At 22.7% G+C, this 21999-nt stretch overlaps 2 protein-coding genes across 3 annotated transcripts in view; one reads left to right on the top strand and one right to left on the bottom strand.

The window, feature by feature from the left end:
- Positions 1-21999, top strand: part of LOC122507102 (sodium-independent sulfate anion transporter-like) — a 146341-nt gene that overhangs the window by 26711 nt on the left and 97631 nt on the right. For both annotated transcript variants that reach the window (XM_043619641.1, XM_043619638.1), the window contains exon 2: positions 19596-19717. The gene's annotated coding sequence lies outside the window, so the exon portion shown is untranslated. The remainder of the gene's footprint in view (positions 1-19595; positions 19718-21999) is intronic.
- Positions 12333-21999, bottom strand: part of LOC122507104 (trissin receptor-like) — a 78515-nt gene continuing 68848 nt past the window's right edge. The window contains exons 4-5 of the mRNA XM_043619643.1: positions 20126-20520; positions 12333-12637 (exon numbers count right to left, since the gene is read on the bottom strand). Coding sequence (XP_043475578.1) covers positions 12555-12637; positions 20126-20520 — 478 coding nt within the window. The 3' untranslated portion in view covers positions 12333-12554. The remainder of the gene's footprint in view (positions 12638-20125; positions 20521-21999) is intronic.

The following is a 21999-nucleotide window of genomic DNA, read 5'->3' on the forward strand; positions in this document are numbered from 1 at the left end:
ATTGTAAAATTTACTTCTTCAAAAATATTGATAAATTTAGGTATTTGAAAATAGTCAAATTTACTTGTAAAAAATGCAGAAATTGTAAAATTCAGTTTTTCAAAAATGGTGGGTTTCCTTATATATGTAAATTGTAAAATTTACTTCTCAAAAAATTCGGAAATAGTCAAATTTACTTATTTAAAAATTTTAAGATACCCAATGGGAAATTTACAACTGGCGGAGTACTGCGCCAGCACTGGCAGTACTGGCAGCTACGCTGAGAGACAGCACTGGCATAACTCTGGGATGATAACGCTGTCTAACGCTGGCGAAGTACTGCCTGCCAGTGCTGCCAGACAGCGCTGGCACAGCACTGGACCAGTGCTGGCTGAGAATATTGCCGCAATAAATGCCGTATTGTTATTAATTAGTCGTAAATTAATAATTATAAATAATTTAACAACAAAATGGTAAATAATATTAATAAATAGTTATTATTCATAAAATATTTTTCTTTTTAATTAAATTGTATTAAATATGGAGACTAACAATGGATATAGTAACTGAAGTAGAAAAAAATTGTTTATAACATTTAAAAATTAAATAATAAACAATTACAGTAAGTGTGCATTAGATTTTCATATTTTAGTACCTAACGATTGGAATCTAGAAATATCGCAAACCTATGAAAATAAACAAAATTGCTGACGAGGGGAATCGAACCTACGACCTACGGACTAACAGACTAACGCTCTAACCACTATGCTAACGACACATGTGTACAGTAAAGTATTAATATCTCAGTATCATTCAGACATACAATTATTGAGTCAAAGATGAGAAAAAAATAGGGATACGTTAGAAATAATAAATTGAAATAAAATAAATTAAACTAAATTTTTAATAATTCAATTAAATTACTTTACTTATTGCATTTAACATTTTACGTAATTCTGAAATTACGTAGTAATTTTTTAATAATTTTTTATTCATAGTAAGAAGTATAATAGTATTTTAATAGGATCCAAATTATTATTGAGATTAAAGTTTAAATTTTTTTATAATTCTAATTTGTTTAAATAATTTATTATTTACAAAATTAGACAATTATGTTAAATTGTTATTATTAAATTTAATAAAAATAAAAAATGAACAACTGAAAAGTAAAATATTAATTTTTTTCAATAAATTTATATTTATAAACATTCATAAACTTTTTTTATAATTTTTTTCAAGTTTATGTCAAAAAAGCAATGTTGGCAAAGAGCGTTGTGAACAATTTTTCTATACTCAGCCAGCACTTGCCGCCGTGGCTTGGCCAAGCTTTGGCGAAACAAAAATTCTGTACTGCGCCAGCACTAATTGTCGAGGCTCGGCTAGACTACGCCGAACAATTGTCTGAGTACTAAGCCAGTGGTGAACATCGGCACTACACTGGCATTTCCCATTGGGTAGTAACATTTTTTGTCATTTGAAAAAACTGTAATTTTTTTATTCGAAAATAGTAAAATTTACTTCATCAAAAATAGTGAATATTTATTTATTTGAAAACAGTAAAATTTCTTTTTCAAAAAATTCGGAAATTGTAAAATTTTCATCTTCAAAAATAGAGAGAATTTACTTATTTAAAAATAATAAAATTTAAATTTTCAAAAATTCGGAAATTGTAAAATTTACATTTTCAAAAATAGTGAGAATTTACTTATTTAAAAATAGTAAAATTTACTATTTAAAAAATTCAGAAATTGTAAAATTTAGTTTTTCAAAAATAGTGGGAAATATTCTTTTTTGAGAATACTTAAATTTACTTCTTAAAAAATAGTATTTTGCTTCTTAATGAATTCGGAAATAGTAAAATTTACTACTTTAAAAATTGTTGGAAATTTACTTATTTGAAAATAGTAAAATTTACTTCTTAAAAATAGTAAAATTTACTTCTTAAAAATAGTAAAATTTACTTCTTGAAAATAGTAAAATTTACTTCTTAAAAATAGTAAAATTTACTTCTTAAAAATAGTAAAATTTACTTCTTAAAAAATTCGGAAACAGTAAAATTTACTTCATCAAAAATACCTTGAGAAATTGATTTATCTGAAAATAGTAAAATTCACTTCTTCAGGAATAGTAGGAAATTTACCTACTTATTTAACACATTCGAAGATAAAAAAAAATTGCAGAGCAGAAATTTTCTGAGAGTTATTAAATTTTGACTACATGAAAGTGTATATGGTATTATTTACTAATATGTTCGAGATTTTTTTGTTTTCTTCGATGCATGGGAAACAATAAGAGATTAATTTTCGAATAACCAACAACACTAATATCTTTTGATGCTGCTTTGAAATTTTGCAATATATATATATTTGCATTTTATGCATATGCATATTGTCTATAACATGCACTGTGTATATTTGCACATGCAATGATAGTGTACATTATTTCGGTGGTATGACTACATCGATATAGATTACATCGTTCACTTCTAAACTTCTATTATACCCTCCAAAATAATACGCGCACACACTCGCTATTATTGCCATGACAGGGTTTACTGTTTATCTATATACTTCACATATAGTTTACATCGTCAATTTTTCATTTTCATTTTTCATAGTGAAAAAAAATTTTCAAATTCATTTTTCATAAACGAAATAATATTTGAAAATGCATTTTTTCATTGTTTACATACAGAAAAATGATATATTTGACTCAGAGTCTGCTATAAATTATCTTTTTGGTTCAAATAAGTTTTGTTTGGTTCGAATAAATTTTGTTTAGTTCCAACAAATTTTGTTTGAAACAGATTTTTTTTTTTTGTTTAAATTATGTTTTATTGAAATAATTTTTCTTGGTTCAAATAAATTCAATTTGGTTAAAAGAAATTTTGTTTGGTTTGAATAAACTTTGTTTTGGTTCGAAAAAATTTTGTTTTACTGAAATACTTTTTTTTTTGGTTCAAATAAATTTTATTTGGTTTGGACAAATTTTGTTTGGTTCGAATGAATTTTGCTTAGTTCGAATAAATTTTTCTTGGTTCAAATAATCTTTGTTTCGAAAAAGTTTTGTTGGTTCAAATAAATTTTGATTTATTGAAATAATTTTTTTTTGGTTCAAATAAAATTCGATTTGGTTAAAAGAAATTTTGTCTGGTCCGAATAAACTTCGTTTGGTTCAAATAAATTTTGTTTGGTTCAAATAAACTTTGTTTGGTTCGAATTAATTTTGTTTGATTTTAATAAAATTTGTTTGGTTCAAATAAACATTGTTTTATTAAAATAATTTTTTTTTGCTTCAAATAAATTTTATTTGGTTTAGACAAATTTTGTTTGGTTCGAATGAATTTCGCTTGGTTCGATTGAATTTTGCTTGGCTCGAATAAATTTTGCCTGGTTCAAATAAAATTTATGTGGTTCGAAAAGATTTTGTTTGTTTCAATTAAATTTGTATTTATTGAATTGTTTGAAATAATGGTTCTTGGTTTAAATAAAATTCAATTTGAATGAAAGAAATTTTGTTTGGTTCGAATAAACTTTGTTTGGTTCAAGTAATTTTTGTTTTACAGAAATAATTTTTTTCAAATAAATTTTATTTGGTTTAGGCAAATTTTGTTTGGTTCAAATAAACTTTGTTTGGTTCGAGTAAATTTTGTTTTATTGAAATAATTTTTTTTTTTGGTTTAAATAAAATTCGATTTGGTTGAAAGAAATTTTTTTTGGTCCGAATAAACTTTTTTTTTCAAATAAACTTTGTTTTAAAATAAAACTGATTAAACTTAAAATTATTTTTAAATTAAAAATGATGTAACTTAAAATTATTATTAACTTAAAAATAATTAAAATTACAATTATTTTTATGTTAAAGGCGATTAAAGTTAGAATTATTTTTAACTAAAAAATGATTAAACTTAAAATTATTATTAGAACTTAAAAATAATTAAACTTAGAATTATTATTAAATTAAAAATTACTAAACATGGAATTATTATTAATTTAAAAAGAAAATTAAATTTTAAAATTGCACTTCGTGTTCGAATTATATTTAATATAATTTGAAAATAATTATATTAAGAGAGGCATATATATATATACGGGGAAAATTGTTTCTATATGTAGAGAGATTTTTAATTAGATAACGCTTTGCGTAAAGAGCTCACATCCCTTTTTCAATTTTGTTAACACCTTCAACAATGGACCATTATCTTCTTCAGAAATGGTTTAAATTTTCATATTCAATTTTCCATTTTTCTACATTTTTTTTTTTTTTTTTTTTTGACGCTTTTAAAACTTAAAGTGTTCACGAACCTCTTCTCTTTAACATGTCAAAAGAATATTATTTACTCTTCAGTTTAAAAAAGCCGATACGGTAAATAAATATTTTTTTCTATTTTTAAAAGCCACTAAAAATTTGCAAAATAATTGTTCGTTAAAAAAAATTACTTTTTCTCGAACCGAACTTTTAAATATCAATTTATTTACTGGAAGAATTAATTCCAAGAATCTAAAAAATTGATGGCTGTAAAAATATCGAAAAGTAAATATTGAATTTCATTTCCCGTTAAACTTGTAATAAATAAAAAAATAAATCATTGAAATCCATTGTTAAACTCTCTCTAGATTCGACTAGAAATAACTATAGAATTACGAAAATATTGACGAATATCTTGATATTCAATATGGAGATTTTATTCTCCACCTGAGAACGCCAAGGACACCGCTAGATGGCAGTTCAATTTCCAGGAAAACGCCACCACGACACCTGGTGGATGACCTTGGCGTTCTCAGGTGGAGAAATTTATTTTATATTTTTCATTTTAAAATTCAGTTCGAATTCTGTATTTTTGAATAAAATATTCAGAGAAGAAATTTTTTTCCTTGTAAATTTAAAATTAAATTTATTTTACTCCTCAAAAAAAAAAAAAAAATGTATTGAAAAATAAGAGAAATTCCAAAAATGAAATACTCATCGTCATTATCAATATTATCGCGGTTTCTTGTCTGGAACAAATATTTTCCGTTATGTTTGTTGAGAGAGGTCAAAATGTCAGAGGGGAAATGATGCAACAACCACGGGGGGTCTTCAATAATAATTATACGCGATATTCTTGCTCTTTTTTTTTATTTCTCTCTCTCTTTTTTTTTTTGCTTTTTTTCTTTAATAAAATGGATTTCTCTCTTTTTATATCATTTAACAGCTACGTGCCACATGCTTCGAGTTGAATACCGATTAGGCCGAGGTCTTTGATAAAAGTTGATGTGTTTGCCTTCCAGCAGTGGAGCTTTCGCGTACTTTTCTCTCTCTCTCTCTCTCTCTCTCTTTTTCTCAATCGTCATATGCGGTGATTTTCAACATACATGTTGTGCCCCCAGCAAAGTCACTTATCTGTTTTAACACGTCTTTTATATGTGTGGAAAATAACTCAGTTTCTCACATTTCTGTGTGAGATATATTGCTGGATATTTATTTGTTATATTTTTATTTTTTATTTTTGGAAAATAAATAAATAGAATTAAAAAATAGGAGAAAAATATAATTTTTCTCGAAACTTTCAATTTTTTATGCAAAATTGCAACAATAAAATAAATAAATAGTAATTAACAAATTAATAAACACTAAATAAACAAATAAAAAATAATTAGAAATATACAAATTAAAATAGACGAAAAAGTATAGAAGTACTAAATAAACTAAATATTAATAAACTAAATAAATAAACAAACAAAAAAATATTAAATAAAGAAATAATAAAATAAATAATGAATAAACAAATTGTAAATAAACTAACAAATAAATACTAAATAAACAAATAATGAATAAACAAATAAATAATAAATAAATACTAATATTAACAAATTAATAAACACTAAATAAACAAATAATAAAATAAATACGAAATAATTATACAAATTGAAAATAAACAAATAATAACATGAATACTGAACAAACAAATAGTAAATAAACAAACAAATAAATATTAAATAAACAAATAATGAATAAACAAATTGTAAATAAACTAATAAATAAATACTAAATTAACAAATAATGAATAAACAAATTATAAATAAACTAACAAATAAATACTAAATAAACAAATAAATAATAAATAAATAGTAATTAACAAATTAATAAACACTAAATAAATAAATAATTAAATAAATACGAAATATACGAATTGAAAAAAAAGAACAAATAAAAAAGTACTAAATAAACTAAATATTAATAAACTAAATAAATAAAAAAAAATATTAAATAAAGAAATAATAAAATAAATACTGAATAAACAAATTGTAAATAAAGTAACAAATAAAATCCAAGAAAAAATAAGTACTAAATAAACAACTATTAAATAACAAATTAATAAGAACTAAATAAATAAATAATAGGTAAAATAATTACAGAATATATAAATTTTAAATAAACTAACAAATAATAAAATAAACAAACAAATAAAAAAGTAATAAATAAGAAAATAATAAATACATACTGAAAATAGAAATTTTAACCAACAAGTAAAAAATTACTAATTGAATTAAATATTAATAAACTAAATAATTGACTAAGTAATAAATAAACAAATAATAAATGAATAGTTAATAAATAAACAAATAAATACTGTATAATCTAATAATAATATAAATACTATATAAACAAATTATAAATAAACAATCAATTAAAAAACAAATAACAAATAAATAATACTAATATAATAAAAAAATAATTTTTTTAAACAAATTATAAATAAACATTCAAATAAAAATATTTTTCAAATATTTTTCTACTAGAAATGAAAAAAAAGTAAAAAAAAAATAATAAATAGGTAATAAATAAACAAATAGTAAATAAATTATAAATAAATAGTAATTAAATAGCAAATAAATAAATAATTAATAAATACATGAATAAATAAATAACTATCTACTAAATAAACAAAAAAATAATAAATAAATAAGGAGATAAACCAAACTTTAGCAACTTTTCTTCCGTTCGTAACTTTTCTTTTTTTTTTTGATCGAATTCCAAAGTTTGCCTTATTGGGAAATATTTTATGCATTAATTTGTTTAGTATTTAGAGAGTATTTTCCGAACGCCCCCAGTTTCCTTTAAAGTTTCCCATATATATTTTTCTTTTTTGCTTTTGGGGGCGAAACATGTTCTACAAATACGGGTTATTTATTGATTTACAGTATAGAGAATTATTTACGAAGCAAACTCTTGAAATTCGTTTCATCCTCTTTATCAAATAATTCCCTATATAGATTGTGCGATTAAAAAAAATTTTTAAATGGATTTTATATTACTCTTTAAAAAAAAAAAAAAAAAAAAAACTCTGTCGTGTGATAAATATTCACCCCTCTTTTTAAATCGCATATATAATAAAGATTTTGTAAAACGATAAAAATGACTTTTTAAACACAAAAAAAAAGAGAAAACAATAAAAAAAAGAATGCAGAAGCAAATATGATTTTTATTGACATTTTTTTAAATATATAAAAATTACGAAATTGATATTTGTGGGGATTTTCTGATATTAAAATTAAAAAAATAGTAAAAAAGAAATGCGGAAAAAATTTCTAAAAAATGGAGGGTAATTTTTTTTTTATTATTGATACGAAGTAAAATATTTTTTTTTGGCACTCGCGTGGATATTTTAGTTTCTCCGGGGAAATCTTAATTTCTTTTTCATGGAGCCGCGAGAGTTAAAACTATAATTGAATGATACGTATATATATATCTATATGTAGTCGGTTTCTATTAGAAATGAAAAAAAAAAAGTTTGAGTGTTTTCAAGAGATGAAAATACAATTATGAGATTGCTGCGCATTCCAACAAGACAAGAAGAATTTAACTTTTGTTGTAAGCTTCCATTTTCTCGAGATATTAGAACAGATTGTCAAATAACTTTCATAAATATTTCTAATATAAAAAATATGGGTGAAGCTTTTTTTTTATTATTAATGTTATTAAAGTTTTTGAAAATATTGTCTAAATTTTTTTTATATATGAACAGTTTTTTTTTTGTTGGTAGTAATTGAGAATTTTTCATTAATAATAATTATAATAATAAAATTAATAATGAAAACAATAATAAAAGCAATAATAAAAACAATAATAAAGGCAATAATAAAATTAATAATGAAAACAATAATAAAGACAATAATAAAATTAATAATGAAAACAATAATAAAAACAATAATGAAAACAATGCTATAACAATAAATTAATACTAAATAAATTGAAAAATAAAAAATAAATGAATAAAGAACTAAAATGAATAAATAGTAAATAAATGCAAGAATAATATCAAAAGTGCGATAGCTCAGTGGTTAAGCTGTTAGTTTCGTAACAGGTGAGTCCAGAGTTCGATTCTCCGCGACTGAAGATTTTTTCGAATGCGGAGTTTTTGTTGGTTCTCAATTTTTCGGAGTTTATCTATAAGTAAAATAATGAGTAAACAAACAAAAAACAAATAAACACTAAATTAATAAATCTTTAGTAAATAAATACTAAATAAAATAAATAATAAAAATAAATACTAAGCAAACAATTATTAAGTACTAAATTAATAAATCACTAACAAATAAATAGTAATTAAATAATAACATTAACCAAAATAATTAATTTAATTAATTGCGAAGTTCACACAGCATTTAGCATTAAACTTTTTTATATTTTCTATTATAAAGGGTGTAAATTGTAAACCCGTGTATTGAATAAATAAATAAATAAATAAATAAATACTGAAATTAAATAGGGAACAACTGAATAAATACTAAATGAAGAAACATTAAATAAACAAATAAAGAAATAAGTAAACAAATATTCAATAAACACTAAATTAATATAGGTGCAAAAATAAATAAATAAATTAACAAATAAAACAGCAAGTAAAATAATAAGTAAACAAACAAATTTAAATACTAAATTAATAAATTAATAATAAATAAATAGTAAATAAATAAATAAATAAATAAACAAATGAAAACTAAATAAATAAACTAAATAAACAAACAAATAAACAAATAAACAAATGAAAACTAAGTAAATAAACTAAATAAACAAAGAAATAATAAGTACTAAATTAACAAGTAAATAAAGAAATAAATTAACAAATATTAAATAAACTAATAATAATTAATTAATTAATTAATTAATTAATTAATAAAAAATATATACACAGACACTACAATATTTTATTTGTGTAAAAGTACAAAAGTATGGGTAATAATAAAATTTTATTTATTTTGTATTATATTAGATATATTATAATGTAATTATAATTATAATAATTAATGATTCTTTTACATCACAGGAGAAGAAATAAATTTAAAAATGATCTATTGTCAGAAATTATCGAAAGAGTAAACAACATTCTGACTAAAAAAATAAATTATCTATTTCATATGTCGAGAGAGAGAGAAAGAGATAACTTTGAACCATTTGCGAGGGAGTTAGATTAGAATTAACTGGTTTTCTCTGAACTCAAAGACCTCTTATTATTGTGACATAAAGAAAGAATTTTCGATAATTCCGAGTACTCACATGATCGACAATTTCCATTATGGCAAAAAATAATTGTCTTTAATCTATTATTGAACATCTTCGTGTGCAGTTGACTTATTACAAGGAAGAGGCTTTCTTTTCTTTTTTCACTCTCACTCACGATTTATTTATACATACTTGACAAATAGTGTCCCTAAGGAAATCAAATATAATTATTTATTATATATTTTATATAAAAGAAGCAACGAAAAAAAATTTACAAGTAAATAAATTTATAGTTCATTAATTTTTTATTTTAATAAAATTAATAATAGACAAAATACACTAAAAATACTAATTAATAAAATATTTACAAATAAAATTATAAAATACTATTTAATAAAATATTAACAAATAAAATTATAAATTATAAATTAATAAAATATTTATTCAATAAATAATTTTTTATTTTTTGATATTTAAATAAATATTTACTTGAACCAGAATAATTTTTGTTCAAGTAAAAATAAGTCTATTATTTGAATTCATAATAACTGGAATTGAAGTAACAGTTTAATTGATATAAATAAAAATTGCATAAAAAGAAAGATTTCAAAATTTTTAATTTTATATGAAATTATAAAAAATTGTAGGAAAAAAAAGTAATCTAGCAACAAATAATCTTGTTTTCCTTGAATGAAATAATATAATTTTTAATTGGAAATATATTCAAGATTACTTCCATAACGATAAAAATTAAAATTTAGTTTTTGCAATTATTTCTATTATTTCCAATACAGAATATATTTAAAATTTCTCATAGCGATGTTTGCAATTCGAATTGTTCCATTATTCTAATTAGGTTAATTAAAAATTAAAAATAATAAGTAAAATTAAAAATTAAAATTAAATATTGAAGAAATATTTTCAAAATCAAATTTTGTTGTTTCTTTAAATGATTTTTTGTTAATTTTTAAAAATTTTTGCCAAATTAAATTTATGAAAAAATTTAACAAAAGTATAACATATAAGTGTGAGAGGAGGAAGACTTTATCCTTTATTATAAATTCCTGGTATTTTGATATAAAACTTTCTATAATATGTTACACGCAGAGAAGAGAAATAAACGTGTGCCAAGAAAAGCTGAGAAAATAGTGCAATTTTATACAAATCTATGTAGAAAGAATGTATAATTGTAGTATATATTATTTTTTAAAATGATCATATTTCTCATTTGTACAAAACACTTGTCTCTTTCTTTTTATGTCAAGATTTATTTGTATTTTAAAAATCACAGCGGAATCTTTTTTTTTTGCAAACAAAAGATATTTGGATGTTTTTTTAAGGAAAGAAAAATGGAAAGAATAAAAATGAAAAGAAAGCAAAGAATAAATGAAAACATAACAAAATAAATAGAAAACAAAAAAAAATAAATAAATGAAAAACAAAAAAAAAATGGAAAAAAGCAGAAAATAAACAAATAAATAAACAGAAATGAAACAGTAAAAAAATAAATGAAAATTAACTAAAAGATGTTAGGAAAATAAGTAGAAAAAAAATAAAACACAATGAAAATATTAAAAATATTAAAAATATTAAAAATATTAAAAATATTAAAAAAAAAAAAAAAAAAAAAAAAAAAAACACAGAAAATAAACAAATAAATAAACAGAAACAAAACAGTAAAAAATTAAATTGAAATTAACTAAAAAATGTTAGGAAAATAAATAAAAAAAAAATAAAACACTAAAAATAAATAGAAAGTAAATAAACTAAACGAAAAATAATAATTTAAATAGACAATAAATAAATTAATAATTATAAAAATTGATAAATAAATATAAAAAAGATAAATTATCGTTTAATCTGCAAAGAATTGTTAATTATCCAAATAGCAGAAAATAAAAAAAAAACCAATAAAAAATAATTAAAAGTTATGAAATTAAGTTTTTTCCGGTTTTTTTTTTAAACAGCAAAACAAGAAACATAAAATATTCTCGTCGATTGCGTGTGTACCACGAATCGTATCCGAATTTAGAATAATAGTATTTTCGCAATTTGTGACTTTAACAACACTACAAATAGATGTTTTACGCCCGCATTCTTTTTGTTTTTAATACACAAAAGAATATTTGATAAAACCCATAAAATATTATCATAAATTCCTATAAATCTTGATATTTTATTCTCATTTCGTTTTTTTTTCTTTGCCATACGTGAAAATGTCTCCTCAACACGATCGTTTCACATAAAGTCAAAATATAGTTTTTTTATCACATTCCATATAAAGGGGTGTGTGTGTGTGTGTGCAACTTTTCCGCACATTGTTCTGAAAACATTTTTTTTATCTTCTGTGTTTTTCACTTTTTGCTGCATCGAGAAAAAAGGGAAAATTTTTTATTTTTTTTTATTTACACTGAATTGGGAAAATTTATTTAATTTCGATAATTGATAAGTAATCAGTTATCAAAATTAACTAAATTTGACATAAAAGATTAAATAAATAAATAAAAATAATTTTAAACTTTTTAAAAAAAATAAATTAATTAATAATTAATAATTCGTTTATTTGAACGTTCAGAACTTTAGGAACTAATATTATTTAATAAATTTTATTTAATATATATATTTATTTGTTTAATAAATTGTATTAAATAAATTAAATATTTGTTAATATTTATTTGTTAAATAAATATAAATAAATTATTTGTTAAATATTTAATAATTTTCCAATGTCATAAGCACTGACATTGTTTAAACAAAATAGAAAAAAAGAAAGGTAGAGGGATTTGTTTTTATTTATTAATAAAATTACCAATTTATAAAAAATCAGCTCGTGTATTTTTTTTTTTTTTTTTTTTTTTTTACAAATTACAGTTCAATAATTTTTATAAACAATTCTTTTTGTATATTTACAATAAACATATACATTTATATTATATGAGGAATTATGTGCGAAATCGATGAGAAAAAAAAAGTAATTTATCATAAACACGAGATGAGAATTACTGTGGAAAAAAAATGTTGTACACGCTATAATTTATTTACATTTGCTTGTATTATACGCCTGCATTTCTTGATTCTTGAATTGTAATTCAAACATGGGAATTGCTATTTTTCTCAAAGTACTGCCCGGCTTTGTTGGCATCGATTAACTTCATTGCGAGGGGGTAGATTCCTAGTAAGGGAGGAATATAAAGTATAGAGTCCTAACTATAATATAATGCTTTGACTTTTCACGTTGCATAATATATTTACACCTTTATCGTCCTTTCCAATTTTTGTCTTTTAAATATTGCAAAAAAAAAAAATTAAAAATTAAAAAAGAAGGAAAATAATTTTTGAATGTTTTAAATATATAATTTACACCTTTATCGTCCTTTCCATTTTTGTTTTTTGAATATTAAAAAAAAAAAAAATTCAAAAAAAAAAGAAAATAATTTTTGAATATTTTAAAAATATAATTTACACCTTTATCGTCCTTTCCATTTTTGTTTTTTAAATATTTCAACAACAAAAAATAATAATAAGGAAAATAATTTACATCTTTATTGTCCTTTTCTAATTTTTCTCGTTTAAACATTTCAAGAAAAAGAAAAATAAGGAAAGTAATTTTGATTATTTTTAAAAAAGAATAAAAATAAGTTACAAAAACATTCTTTTCGATTATTAGATTTTAAAAAATGTAATTTTTCGAAAATATAATTATCTTTCAAAATAATTTTTAAAAGTAATAAAATTAAATTCTTTCAAATATAACATTTATTTTAATGATATTTAAAAAAAAACTTTTAATTAAAGGAAATGAATTTATCATTCGATAATTAATATTAATGGTGAAAGAAGTTAACAATTTTTTTTAACAAAAATTGTTTTCTTTCACATTTAAAACTTTTAATTGTTTAAATTTTTTTTAATTGTTTTCAGGAATTCAATTATCTTAAAAAAAAATTTAATTACAATTTTTCCAAAGACTAATTTTTTTCATAATTTCTAAATTAAATTGTATTTAAAACTTCAATGGTTTTTGTTAAACAAATATTTTCTAGAACTTATTTTTATTCATTTCAATTGAAATTTCAAATAATTTCATTATGAAACCTTTTGAAATTTAATTATTTCCAAAAATTACAACTGCAATTTTTCCAAAAGTCAATTATTTTTTAGAATTTTTGCATTATTATAACTTTAATAATTTTTAGAGGAAAATAATGTATTAATAATGTTTTTTGTATAGAAAAAAGAAACGTTTAAATATTTTTATTTAAAAATTTTAATATTTCTGTTATAACGCTTCTAAAATTCAATTATTATACAAAATTTTAAGTGAAATTTTTTTTTAATCAATTCTTATTAGAATTAACTATTTTAATTAAATTAATTAAATTAATTATATGAATACAAAGATTTTTGTAAAATTTAATTAATTTTCCAAATTTTTAGTTACAATTTTTCAAAAAATACAATAATTTTTTAAAGTGAGAAAATAAAATTCTTTGCAATATAAAATTTATTTTAATGAAATTTAAGAAAATTTTCTAAAATTATTTTCGATAATTTAACTATTTTCAAAAAACTTTCATTACGATTTTTTTTTTTAAAAAACTCATGTTTTCGAAATTTCTAAATAAAATTTTTCAAATTTAATTAATTTTTGTTTAATAAATATTTAAATACTTTTATTGTTATTTATTTTAATTGAAATTTCAAATAATTTCAATGCAAATCGTTTTGAAATTTAATTATTTCCAAAAATTACAACTGCAATTTTTCCAAAAGTCAATTATTTTTTAGAATTTTTGCATTATTAATTTTAATAATTTAAAAATTTAAATATTTCTTAAAATTTCTGTTATAACGCTTTTGAAATTCAATTATTTTTCAAAATTTTAAGTGAAATTCGTTTTTAAATCAATTCTTATTAGAATTATCCATTTTAATTAAATTAATTATTTAAATACAAAAATTTTTGTAAAATTTAATTAATTTTCCAAATTTTCAGTTACAATTTTTCAAAAAATACAATAATTTTTTAAAGTGAGAAAATAAAATTCTTTTCAATATAAAATTTATTTTAATGAAATTTAAGAAAATTTTCTATTTTTTTAATTTTCTAAAATTATTTTCGATAATTTAACTATTTTTAAAAAACTTTCATTACGATTTTTTTAAAAAAAACTCATGTTTTCGAAATTTTTAAATAAAATTTTTCAAATTTAATTAATTTTTGTTCAATAAATATTTGAATACTTATTTTTATTCATTTTAATTGAAATTTCCAATAATTTCAATAAAAACCTTTTGAAATTTAATTATTTCCATAACTTTGAACTGCAATTCTTTCAATTCTTGAAATATTTTTTTAAAAAGATTTCAATTTAAAAGCCTTTTAAAATTTAATTATTTCTAAAAATTAGAACTGTAATTTTTACAATTCTTGTAATATTTTCTAAAATGTTAACTAAAATTCTTTGTCAAATCAATTTTTATCAAAAAATTTTGAAGGAGAATTTAATTATTTAAAATTTTAAATACAAAAATAAGTGATAAAATAATTGATTATTTCGAAAAATTGCTTGCAAATTTTTTTTTTATTTTTAAGATGAGAAAGAAAATTTGTAGACAAAAGATTGTTTTAAAATTTTGAAATAGTTTATTCAAATTTTCGGTTTTGTAATTTTGAGGAAAAATTTGAAATTGTATTTAAAAGTCTTTTCTTATTTAAGAATTCTATTTTGTAAAATTACAAATTAGTGTCTTTCCTGCACCGTTTCGTTCTTTACTGAAAAAAAAATATTTCGAAAAAAGTTTAATTTTTTTAAAACGTAACTAATCTATAAAATACGGAAAATGAATAAAAATAGTTATTTTAACACATTTCTCAAGAATTTATGGTCCGCGAGGAAAAATTCTCGAGAGAGAAAGAGAGAAAAAGAGAGAGAAAGATAGAGAGAGTAAATTCTTGAGAATTACTCAAGTCTTTAATTTCTTCTCCCGAACACATATACACACAGAGAGAGAGAGAATTTAGGAAAATTTATATCGAAATTTAAAAATATGATCGTATAAAAGCTATATTTGGCCAGTATTAAGTGTGTCCTTTCTTGAAAATTTAAACTCTTATAAATGTAGCTCATGAAAATTTAGAAGACTTAGAACTATTTGAAATATTTTTTCCAAAAAAAATTCGGATAGTATTTTCTTGAAGACGGCGGATATTAAATGCGAGAAAAAGGAGGTAGAAATTTTTCTTTCTTTTCTTTTTTAAAAAAAAGAGAAAAAATTTACACGATTAATTGGCGATTATTTTTAAAAGATATGGTTTTGATTAATTAAAGATGAACAGAAAAAGATAGTGTGTGCTACTGTGAAGATAAATTTAAAAAGATACCACGCTCTATTGGGTTAATTAATTAAAGATTGATTGTAATATAATTACTTTTGTTATTAATTTCCTTTTAGAAATTCCTTTTCTCGAAGGATAATTAGAAGATTTCGTTTTGTTACGTATATTCTTTAAAAGTAGGTGAAATTTTATTCACATTCTCGATCGATCTTTTTACTTATTTCTTTTTTCAATTTTTTATTATTTATTTACTATTTTTATTATTTTTTAATTTTCATTATTTTTTTTTTATTTTTTTTTTCAATTTTTATTATTTTTTTCAAATTTTATTATTTTTAAAAATTTTTTTTATTCAAAGTAACAAATTTTCCGATAAAAAATTTTTGAGATTCAATATGGAGGCGCTATTCTCCACCTGAGAACGCCAAGGTCACCGCTAGATGGCGGTTCAGTTTCCAGGAAAACGCCACCACGCCACCTGGTGATGACCTTGGCGTTCTCAGGTGGAGAAATTCGTTTTATCTCTCAAAAACTTTTATAATTATTATGATTATTAATAATTATAATTATTATAATTAATAATAATAATTATAATTATTAATGAATTATATAATGCAAAAAATGTTATTGTGAGGATAATTTAAATTTTCTTTTTAGAGCACATTTTTAACGGTTATAATAATTACTAGATTTATGAAAATTTCTCCCCCCCCCCCCTCCAAAAAAAGGAAGAACGTTTCGTGTGTGATAAAATTTACTGCAAAAGTACCATAATAATAACAGTAACAATCCATTACATTGTAAAATTGAATTTTATTATTTGAAACAACTATTAAAAATTATGTCACTAGACAGTAAAATTTATCACTAATAATAAACTGCTGAAATAGCGCAGTGCCATAAATTACGGAGATCTTAAATTACAAAACTAAAAAAATAAAAGTAAATTTAATTCGAATTAAAGTTTCTAAATTAAACAAATAGAAAATAGTTAAATTCCAAGAAATAAATTCTAATAATTAATACAAAGAAAATTGTTTGGAATTAAATTAGACGTTAAATAGCTTCAAGGAATTTAGATATATTTAAAGTTATCCGAGAGAGATCTGAAGGTTAGAAATTTAGAATTTAAAAACCTAGAAATATAGAGCATTATGCTTGAAATTACAAATTGTTCTCGCAATTAAAAAATTCAAATAAATGTATATTTAAAAAAGGTAGGAAAAAAAACAACTGTAAAATTCGGCCGGGGAAACAATCATTAAAGAGGATGGAATTAGAGAATTTCCTCCTTACAATGGGGCAATTACTTTCTTTTTTTAATTTTTTTCATTCCACAGAAGTAAAACAAAAAAGAAAAACACCGTTTAATGTCAAATTCAGATTAAATTTTGTACAATTTTAAATTCAAAGGCAATTACAAAGTCTTGAAGAGTGGTAAATTTTCTTTTTCCCTTAGTTACAAAATTTACTTCTCCTACTATCCTATCGACCCTTTCTCTTCCTCGTATATAATCGAAACATGAGAAAAAAATTTGGAATTTTAGAAAAAGAAAGAAAAATCATCTTAGGAAACATTCTCTTTTTTTCATAACGAAAAAAAAGAGAACATTTTGACATTTCTGACATTGATAAAGGTGTAAATATTGGAAAGGCGTCAAACATTTTTTTCCCTTCTTTTATCTTTGGAGAAAAAGTATAAGGGAGATTAAAAGTAATTTTCAAAATTGATTGAATGGACGTTTTTCATTTTTTTGAAATACAAAAAGAATTTTTGTTTCAAAAACTGAAAATTTTTTTTTTATTTTAGTATTGGAATGAGTACTCAAAGAGGTATTAGGTACTCAATTCAGTACACTGTAAAAAGCGAGCAATACAATTTTAACTAGTTCTCATAAATTAATAATTACTATATTTAAAGACCCTAGAAAAACTCCTAATTAGGAGTTGTATTATCTATGAAACTTGCATCTTTTTGTAGTTGAAGGAGAAAAATTTAGAGAGTTAAAATTTTATTCCGTTATAGATTAACTTTTTAACAAAATGTTACTGTGAAATAGCTCCCAAAGGAATGATAAATTCTTTAATGATAAACTCTTTTTGTTTTCCTCCTGTTTATCGTCAGTTCAACTTATGTTTGGAGTAAATTTTGAACTCGAAAAACTTTGCTAGCAAGTTTTGATAAGCCTTTTTGTTGGTAAATTTTTTACAGTGTACATGATTAAGTATACTGGAACTGGTACTTATTTGTGTGCTGCATTAGGTTCTGAAGTAAGCACACATTTAGGTAGTCGAATTAGTACTTAAGAATGTACTGAATCAGGTTCTGAATCAAGTACATCATTAAGTGCTGGAATTCGTATTTAAAGATGTACTGCATCAGGTTCTGAATCAAGTACATCATTAAATGCTAGAATTAGTGCTTAAAGATGTACTGCATCACGTTCTGAATCAAGTACATCATTAAGTTCTGGAATTAGTGTTAAAAGATGTACTGCACCAGGTTCTGAATCAAGTACATCATTAAATGCTAGAATTAGTGCTTAAAGATGTACTGCATCAGGTTCTGAATCAAGTACATCATTAAGTTCTGGAATTAGTGTTAAAAGATGTACTGCACCAGGTTCTGAATCAAGTACATCATTAAATGCTAGAATTAGTGCTTAAAGATGTACTGCATCAGGTTCTGAATCAAGTACATCATTAAGTGCTGGCATTAGTGTTAAAAGATGTACTGCACCAGGTTCTGAATTAAGTAGACGATTAAGTTTTGCCATTAGTAGATAATGATGTATTGAATCAGGTTCTGAATTAAGTACATGATTAAGTGTTGGAATTAGTAGTTAATGATGTACTGCATCAGGTTCTGAATTAAGTAGATGATTAAGTGCTCGAATTAGTAATTAATGATGTGCTGCAACATGTTCTGAGTTGAGTAAACGATTAGGTACTGGAATTAATATTTAAAGATGTACTGAATCAGGTTCTGAATCAAGTACATCATTAAGTGCTGGAATTCGTAGTTAAGAATGTACTAAACCAGGTTCTGAATCAAGTACATCATTAAGTGCTGGAATTCGTAGTTAAGAATGTACTAAACCAGATTCTGATTTGAGAACATAATTAAGTACTGCAAGAAGTACTTAAAAATGCTCTGAATCAGGTTGTGAATTAATGATTAAGTGCTGGAATTGTTACTTAAAGATGTACTGAACCAAGTTTTGAATTAAGAACATCATTAAGTGCTGGAATTAGTACTTGAAGATGTACTGCATCAGGTTCTGAATTAAGTAAATAATTAAGTGTTGGAATTAGTAGTTAATGATGCACTGAATCAGATTCTCCATTAAGTTCACGATAAAGTCCTGGAATTATTACTTAAAGATATACTGAATCATGTTCTGCATGAAGTACATGATTAAGTACTGGAATAAGTACTAGAATAATTTTTGAAATAAGTACTGAATTAGTTAGTGGAAGTATTGAAATAACTCCCGAAATAATTACGGACATATAAGTTCTGAAATAAATATCCGAATATAAAAAACAAAATTAATACGAAATCCGTAATAAATTCTGGAATTAGATTCTGGAATTAGATTCAGGAACAAGTACTCATTCCAACACACCATCCAATAATGCTCCTTCATCAAAATAAAACCCTTTTTTAAAAACAGTTCTTTGAGTCTTAAAGTTTGGCACACACATTTTTAATTATCGAACAAAAAACGAGAATTAAGAAAAACTTAAGACTAGATTTTTACATTAAAATGCTATTCGTTTTTTACAGAAAAGGTCTGTGGTTGGACTCGAGGGACATTAACATTCACATGCGACACTGTTACTTCGGGGATGTATTGGTAGAGAGAAAGAGAGAGAGAGAGAGAGAGAAACTTTGGACTAAAGTTAATTGTAAGTATTCTGCACTTTACTAATTAAGGGTCTCTTGTGTAAGGACCAACGTGACAAGCAGATTGAAATTGAAACTTCAGTGACCACCTTAATGTCTTTGTCAAATAGAATTCAACAATTTTAATAATTCGTCTCTCTAATTTTAATTATATTAATAATAATAATTAGTGCTGCATTCGAGGGAAAGAACCGCTTGAAAAAAAAAATTAAAAGAAAGTAATAACATTCTTTTTTCGAAAATATTCTCGAGAGCAGCACTAATGAGAGAGCAGCACTAAAACAATGATAAAAAAACAAAAAATTAAATAAAATATATTAAACAATAAAAATCCTTTCTCTATGAGGATTGTAATGAAAATATTTATCGCAATAATAACATTAATAGTAATAATGCTTAAGAGCATGTACCTAAAGTTTCTTGTCGTGTGACAGTTTGTGTTGAGCAAGGACTATCGTGAACAGAACTTAATCTCACCATCGAGCTGTGAGCTATATTTGTATTGAGTCCACTTTCATGACGTGCAACATCACCACTTGTACAACCGATACCCAATCTTCCACTTTGATCACGATTAGCGCACATTAAAAGTTCTCGCATTCCTTTACGAAAATTACGCGATAGAAATGCATATAATACGGGATTTAAACATGAATTCATGTAGGAAACGAGAAATGTCGACAGTGTTAGAACTGTACTAAAGTCCGATGTTCTGTTGTAATTTGGATCCCAATGAAGCCACGCTATTCTCGCTTGTTGTGGTAAATTACATACGGCGAACATCACCACCACTGTTATTAACATTCTGGAAAAAAAAAGAAAAGAAAGGAACATTATTTTCTTTTCGAAAATTTATTACTATTTGGAAATACAAATAATTTTTAAGACATGTGCCTTGAAAAACATTTCTAAAAACTTTTGGTTTTAGAAGAAACATTTTTTGGAAAAGTGTGCCTTGAAAAACATTTCTAAAAACCTTTGGTTTTAGAAGAAACATTTTTTGAAAAAGTGTGCCTTAAAAAACATTTCTAAAAACCTTTGGTTTTAAAAGAAACATTTTTTGAAAAAGTGTGCCTTAAAAAACATTTCTAAAAACTTTTGGTTTTAGAAGAAACATTTTTTGGAAAAGTGTGCCTTAAAAAACATTTCTAAAAACTTTTGGTTTTAGAAGAAACATTTTTTGAAAAAGTGTGCCTTAAAAAACATTTCTAAAAACCTTTGGTTTTAGAAGAAACATTTTTTGAAAAAGTGTGCCTTAAAAAACATTTCTAAAAACCTTTGGTTTTAGAAGAAACATTTTTTGAAAAAGTGTGCCTTAAAAAACATTTCTAAAAACTTTTGGTTTTAGAAGAAACATTTTTTGGAAAAGTGTGCCTTAAAAAACATTTCTAAAAACAGGTTTTTAGAAATGTTTTTTAAGGCACACTTTTTCAAAAAATGTTTCTTCTAAAAACAAAGGTTTTTATAAAGGTTTTCTAAGGGATTTATTATTGTGAAAATGCGCTTCAACCTTCGTGGTACATAATAAGGTCGATGTGACCCAGAAATATAATTTTGTAATATATGGTCGAGTTTTACTGAAATCTTATCAGACTTTTAAAAGCTGAACATTTATACTAAATACTAATTGTGGAAAGAGTTTTTTTTAATGTTCCTTATTTGTTTGGGTGAATATTTTCCATTTTTACTGAAATCTTATCAGGGTTTTTAAATGCTGATCGTGGAAAAAGTTTTTTTCTGCATTTCGTTGTTACTTAGAAGTTTTTTGTTTTAAAAATGTGCAGTTCGTGAGCACGCACCTAGAGAAAAAAAGTCCTCGGCCTTGAGGACTTTTTTGACTTTTTTTTCAACCATTTTCAAAAAAAGGCGACTTTTCCCGATTTGTTTTCACAAAATTCTATTTTTTTTATTTCTGTTCTAAAATGCAACATCAAAAACTATATTCTGTGTAAATTCAACAAAGTAGCCATTTTTTTGGTACAAAAATGCAACTTATTTCGGTTTATAAATAAACACATAGAAAGAAATTTTAATAAAAAAATAAAATAGAAAAAAATTATTTTTGAAGAATTTTTTTATATGAGATGATTAAATTTTTGAAATGCATAACCAAATTGTTTTTAAATAACTGATAAATTATACAACAAAGGTCAGGGAAATTATCAAGGAAAGTAGAATTGGTCAGGGAAATCTGGGAAAAGTCAAGGATTTTTATTAAAAATGATGAAAAAAATTAAATTTTCAGAATTCATAAGAAAATTCTTATAAAACTTTTAATTATGTT

The sequence above is a fragment of the Leptopilina heterotoma genome, unplaced genomic scaffold, assembly GCF_015476425.1.
Source record: "Leptopilina heterotoma isolate Lh14 unplaced genomic scaffold, ASM1547642v1 Lhet_45, whole genome shotgun sequence".
Classification (NCBI taxonomy): Eukaryota; Metazoa; Arthropoda; class Insecta; order Hymenoptera; family Figitidae; genus Leptopilina; species Leptopilina heterotoma.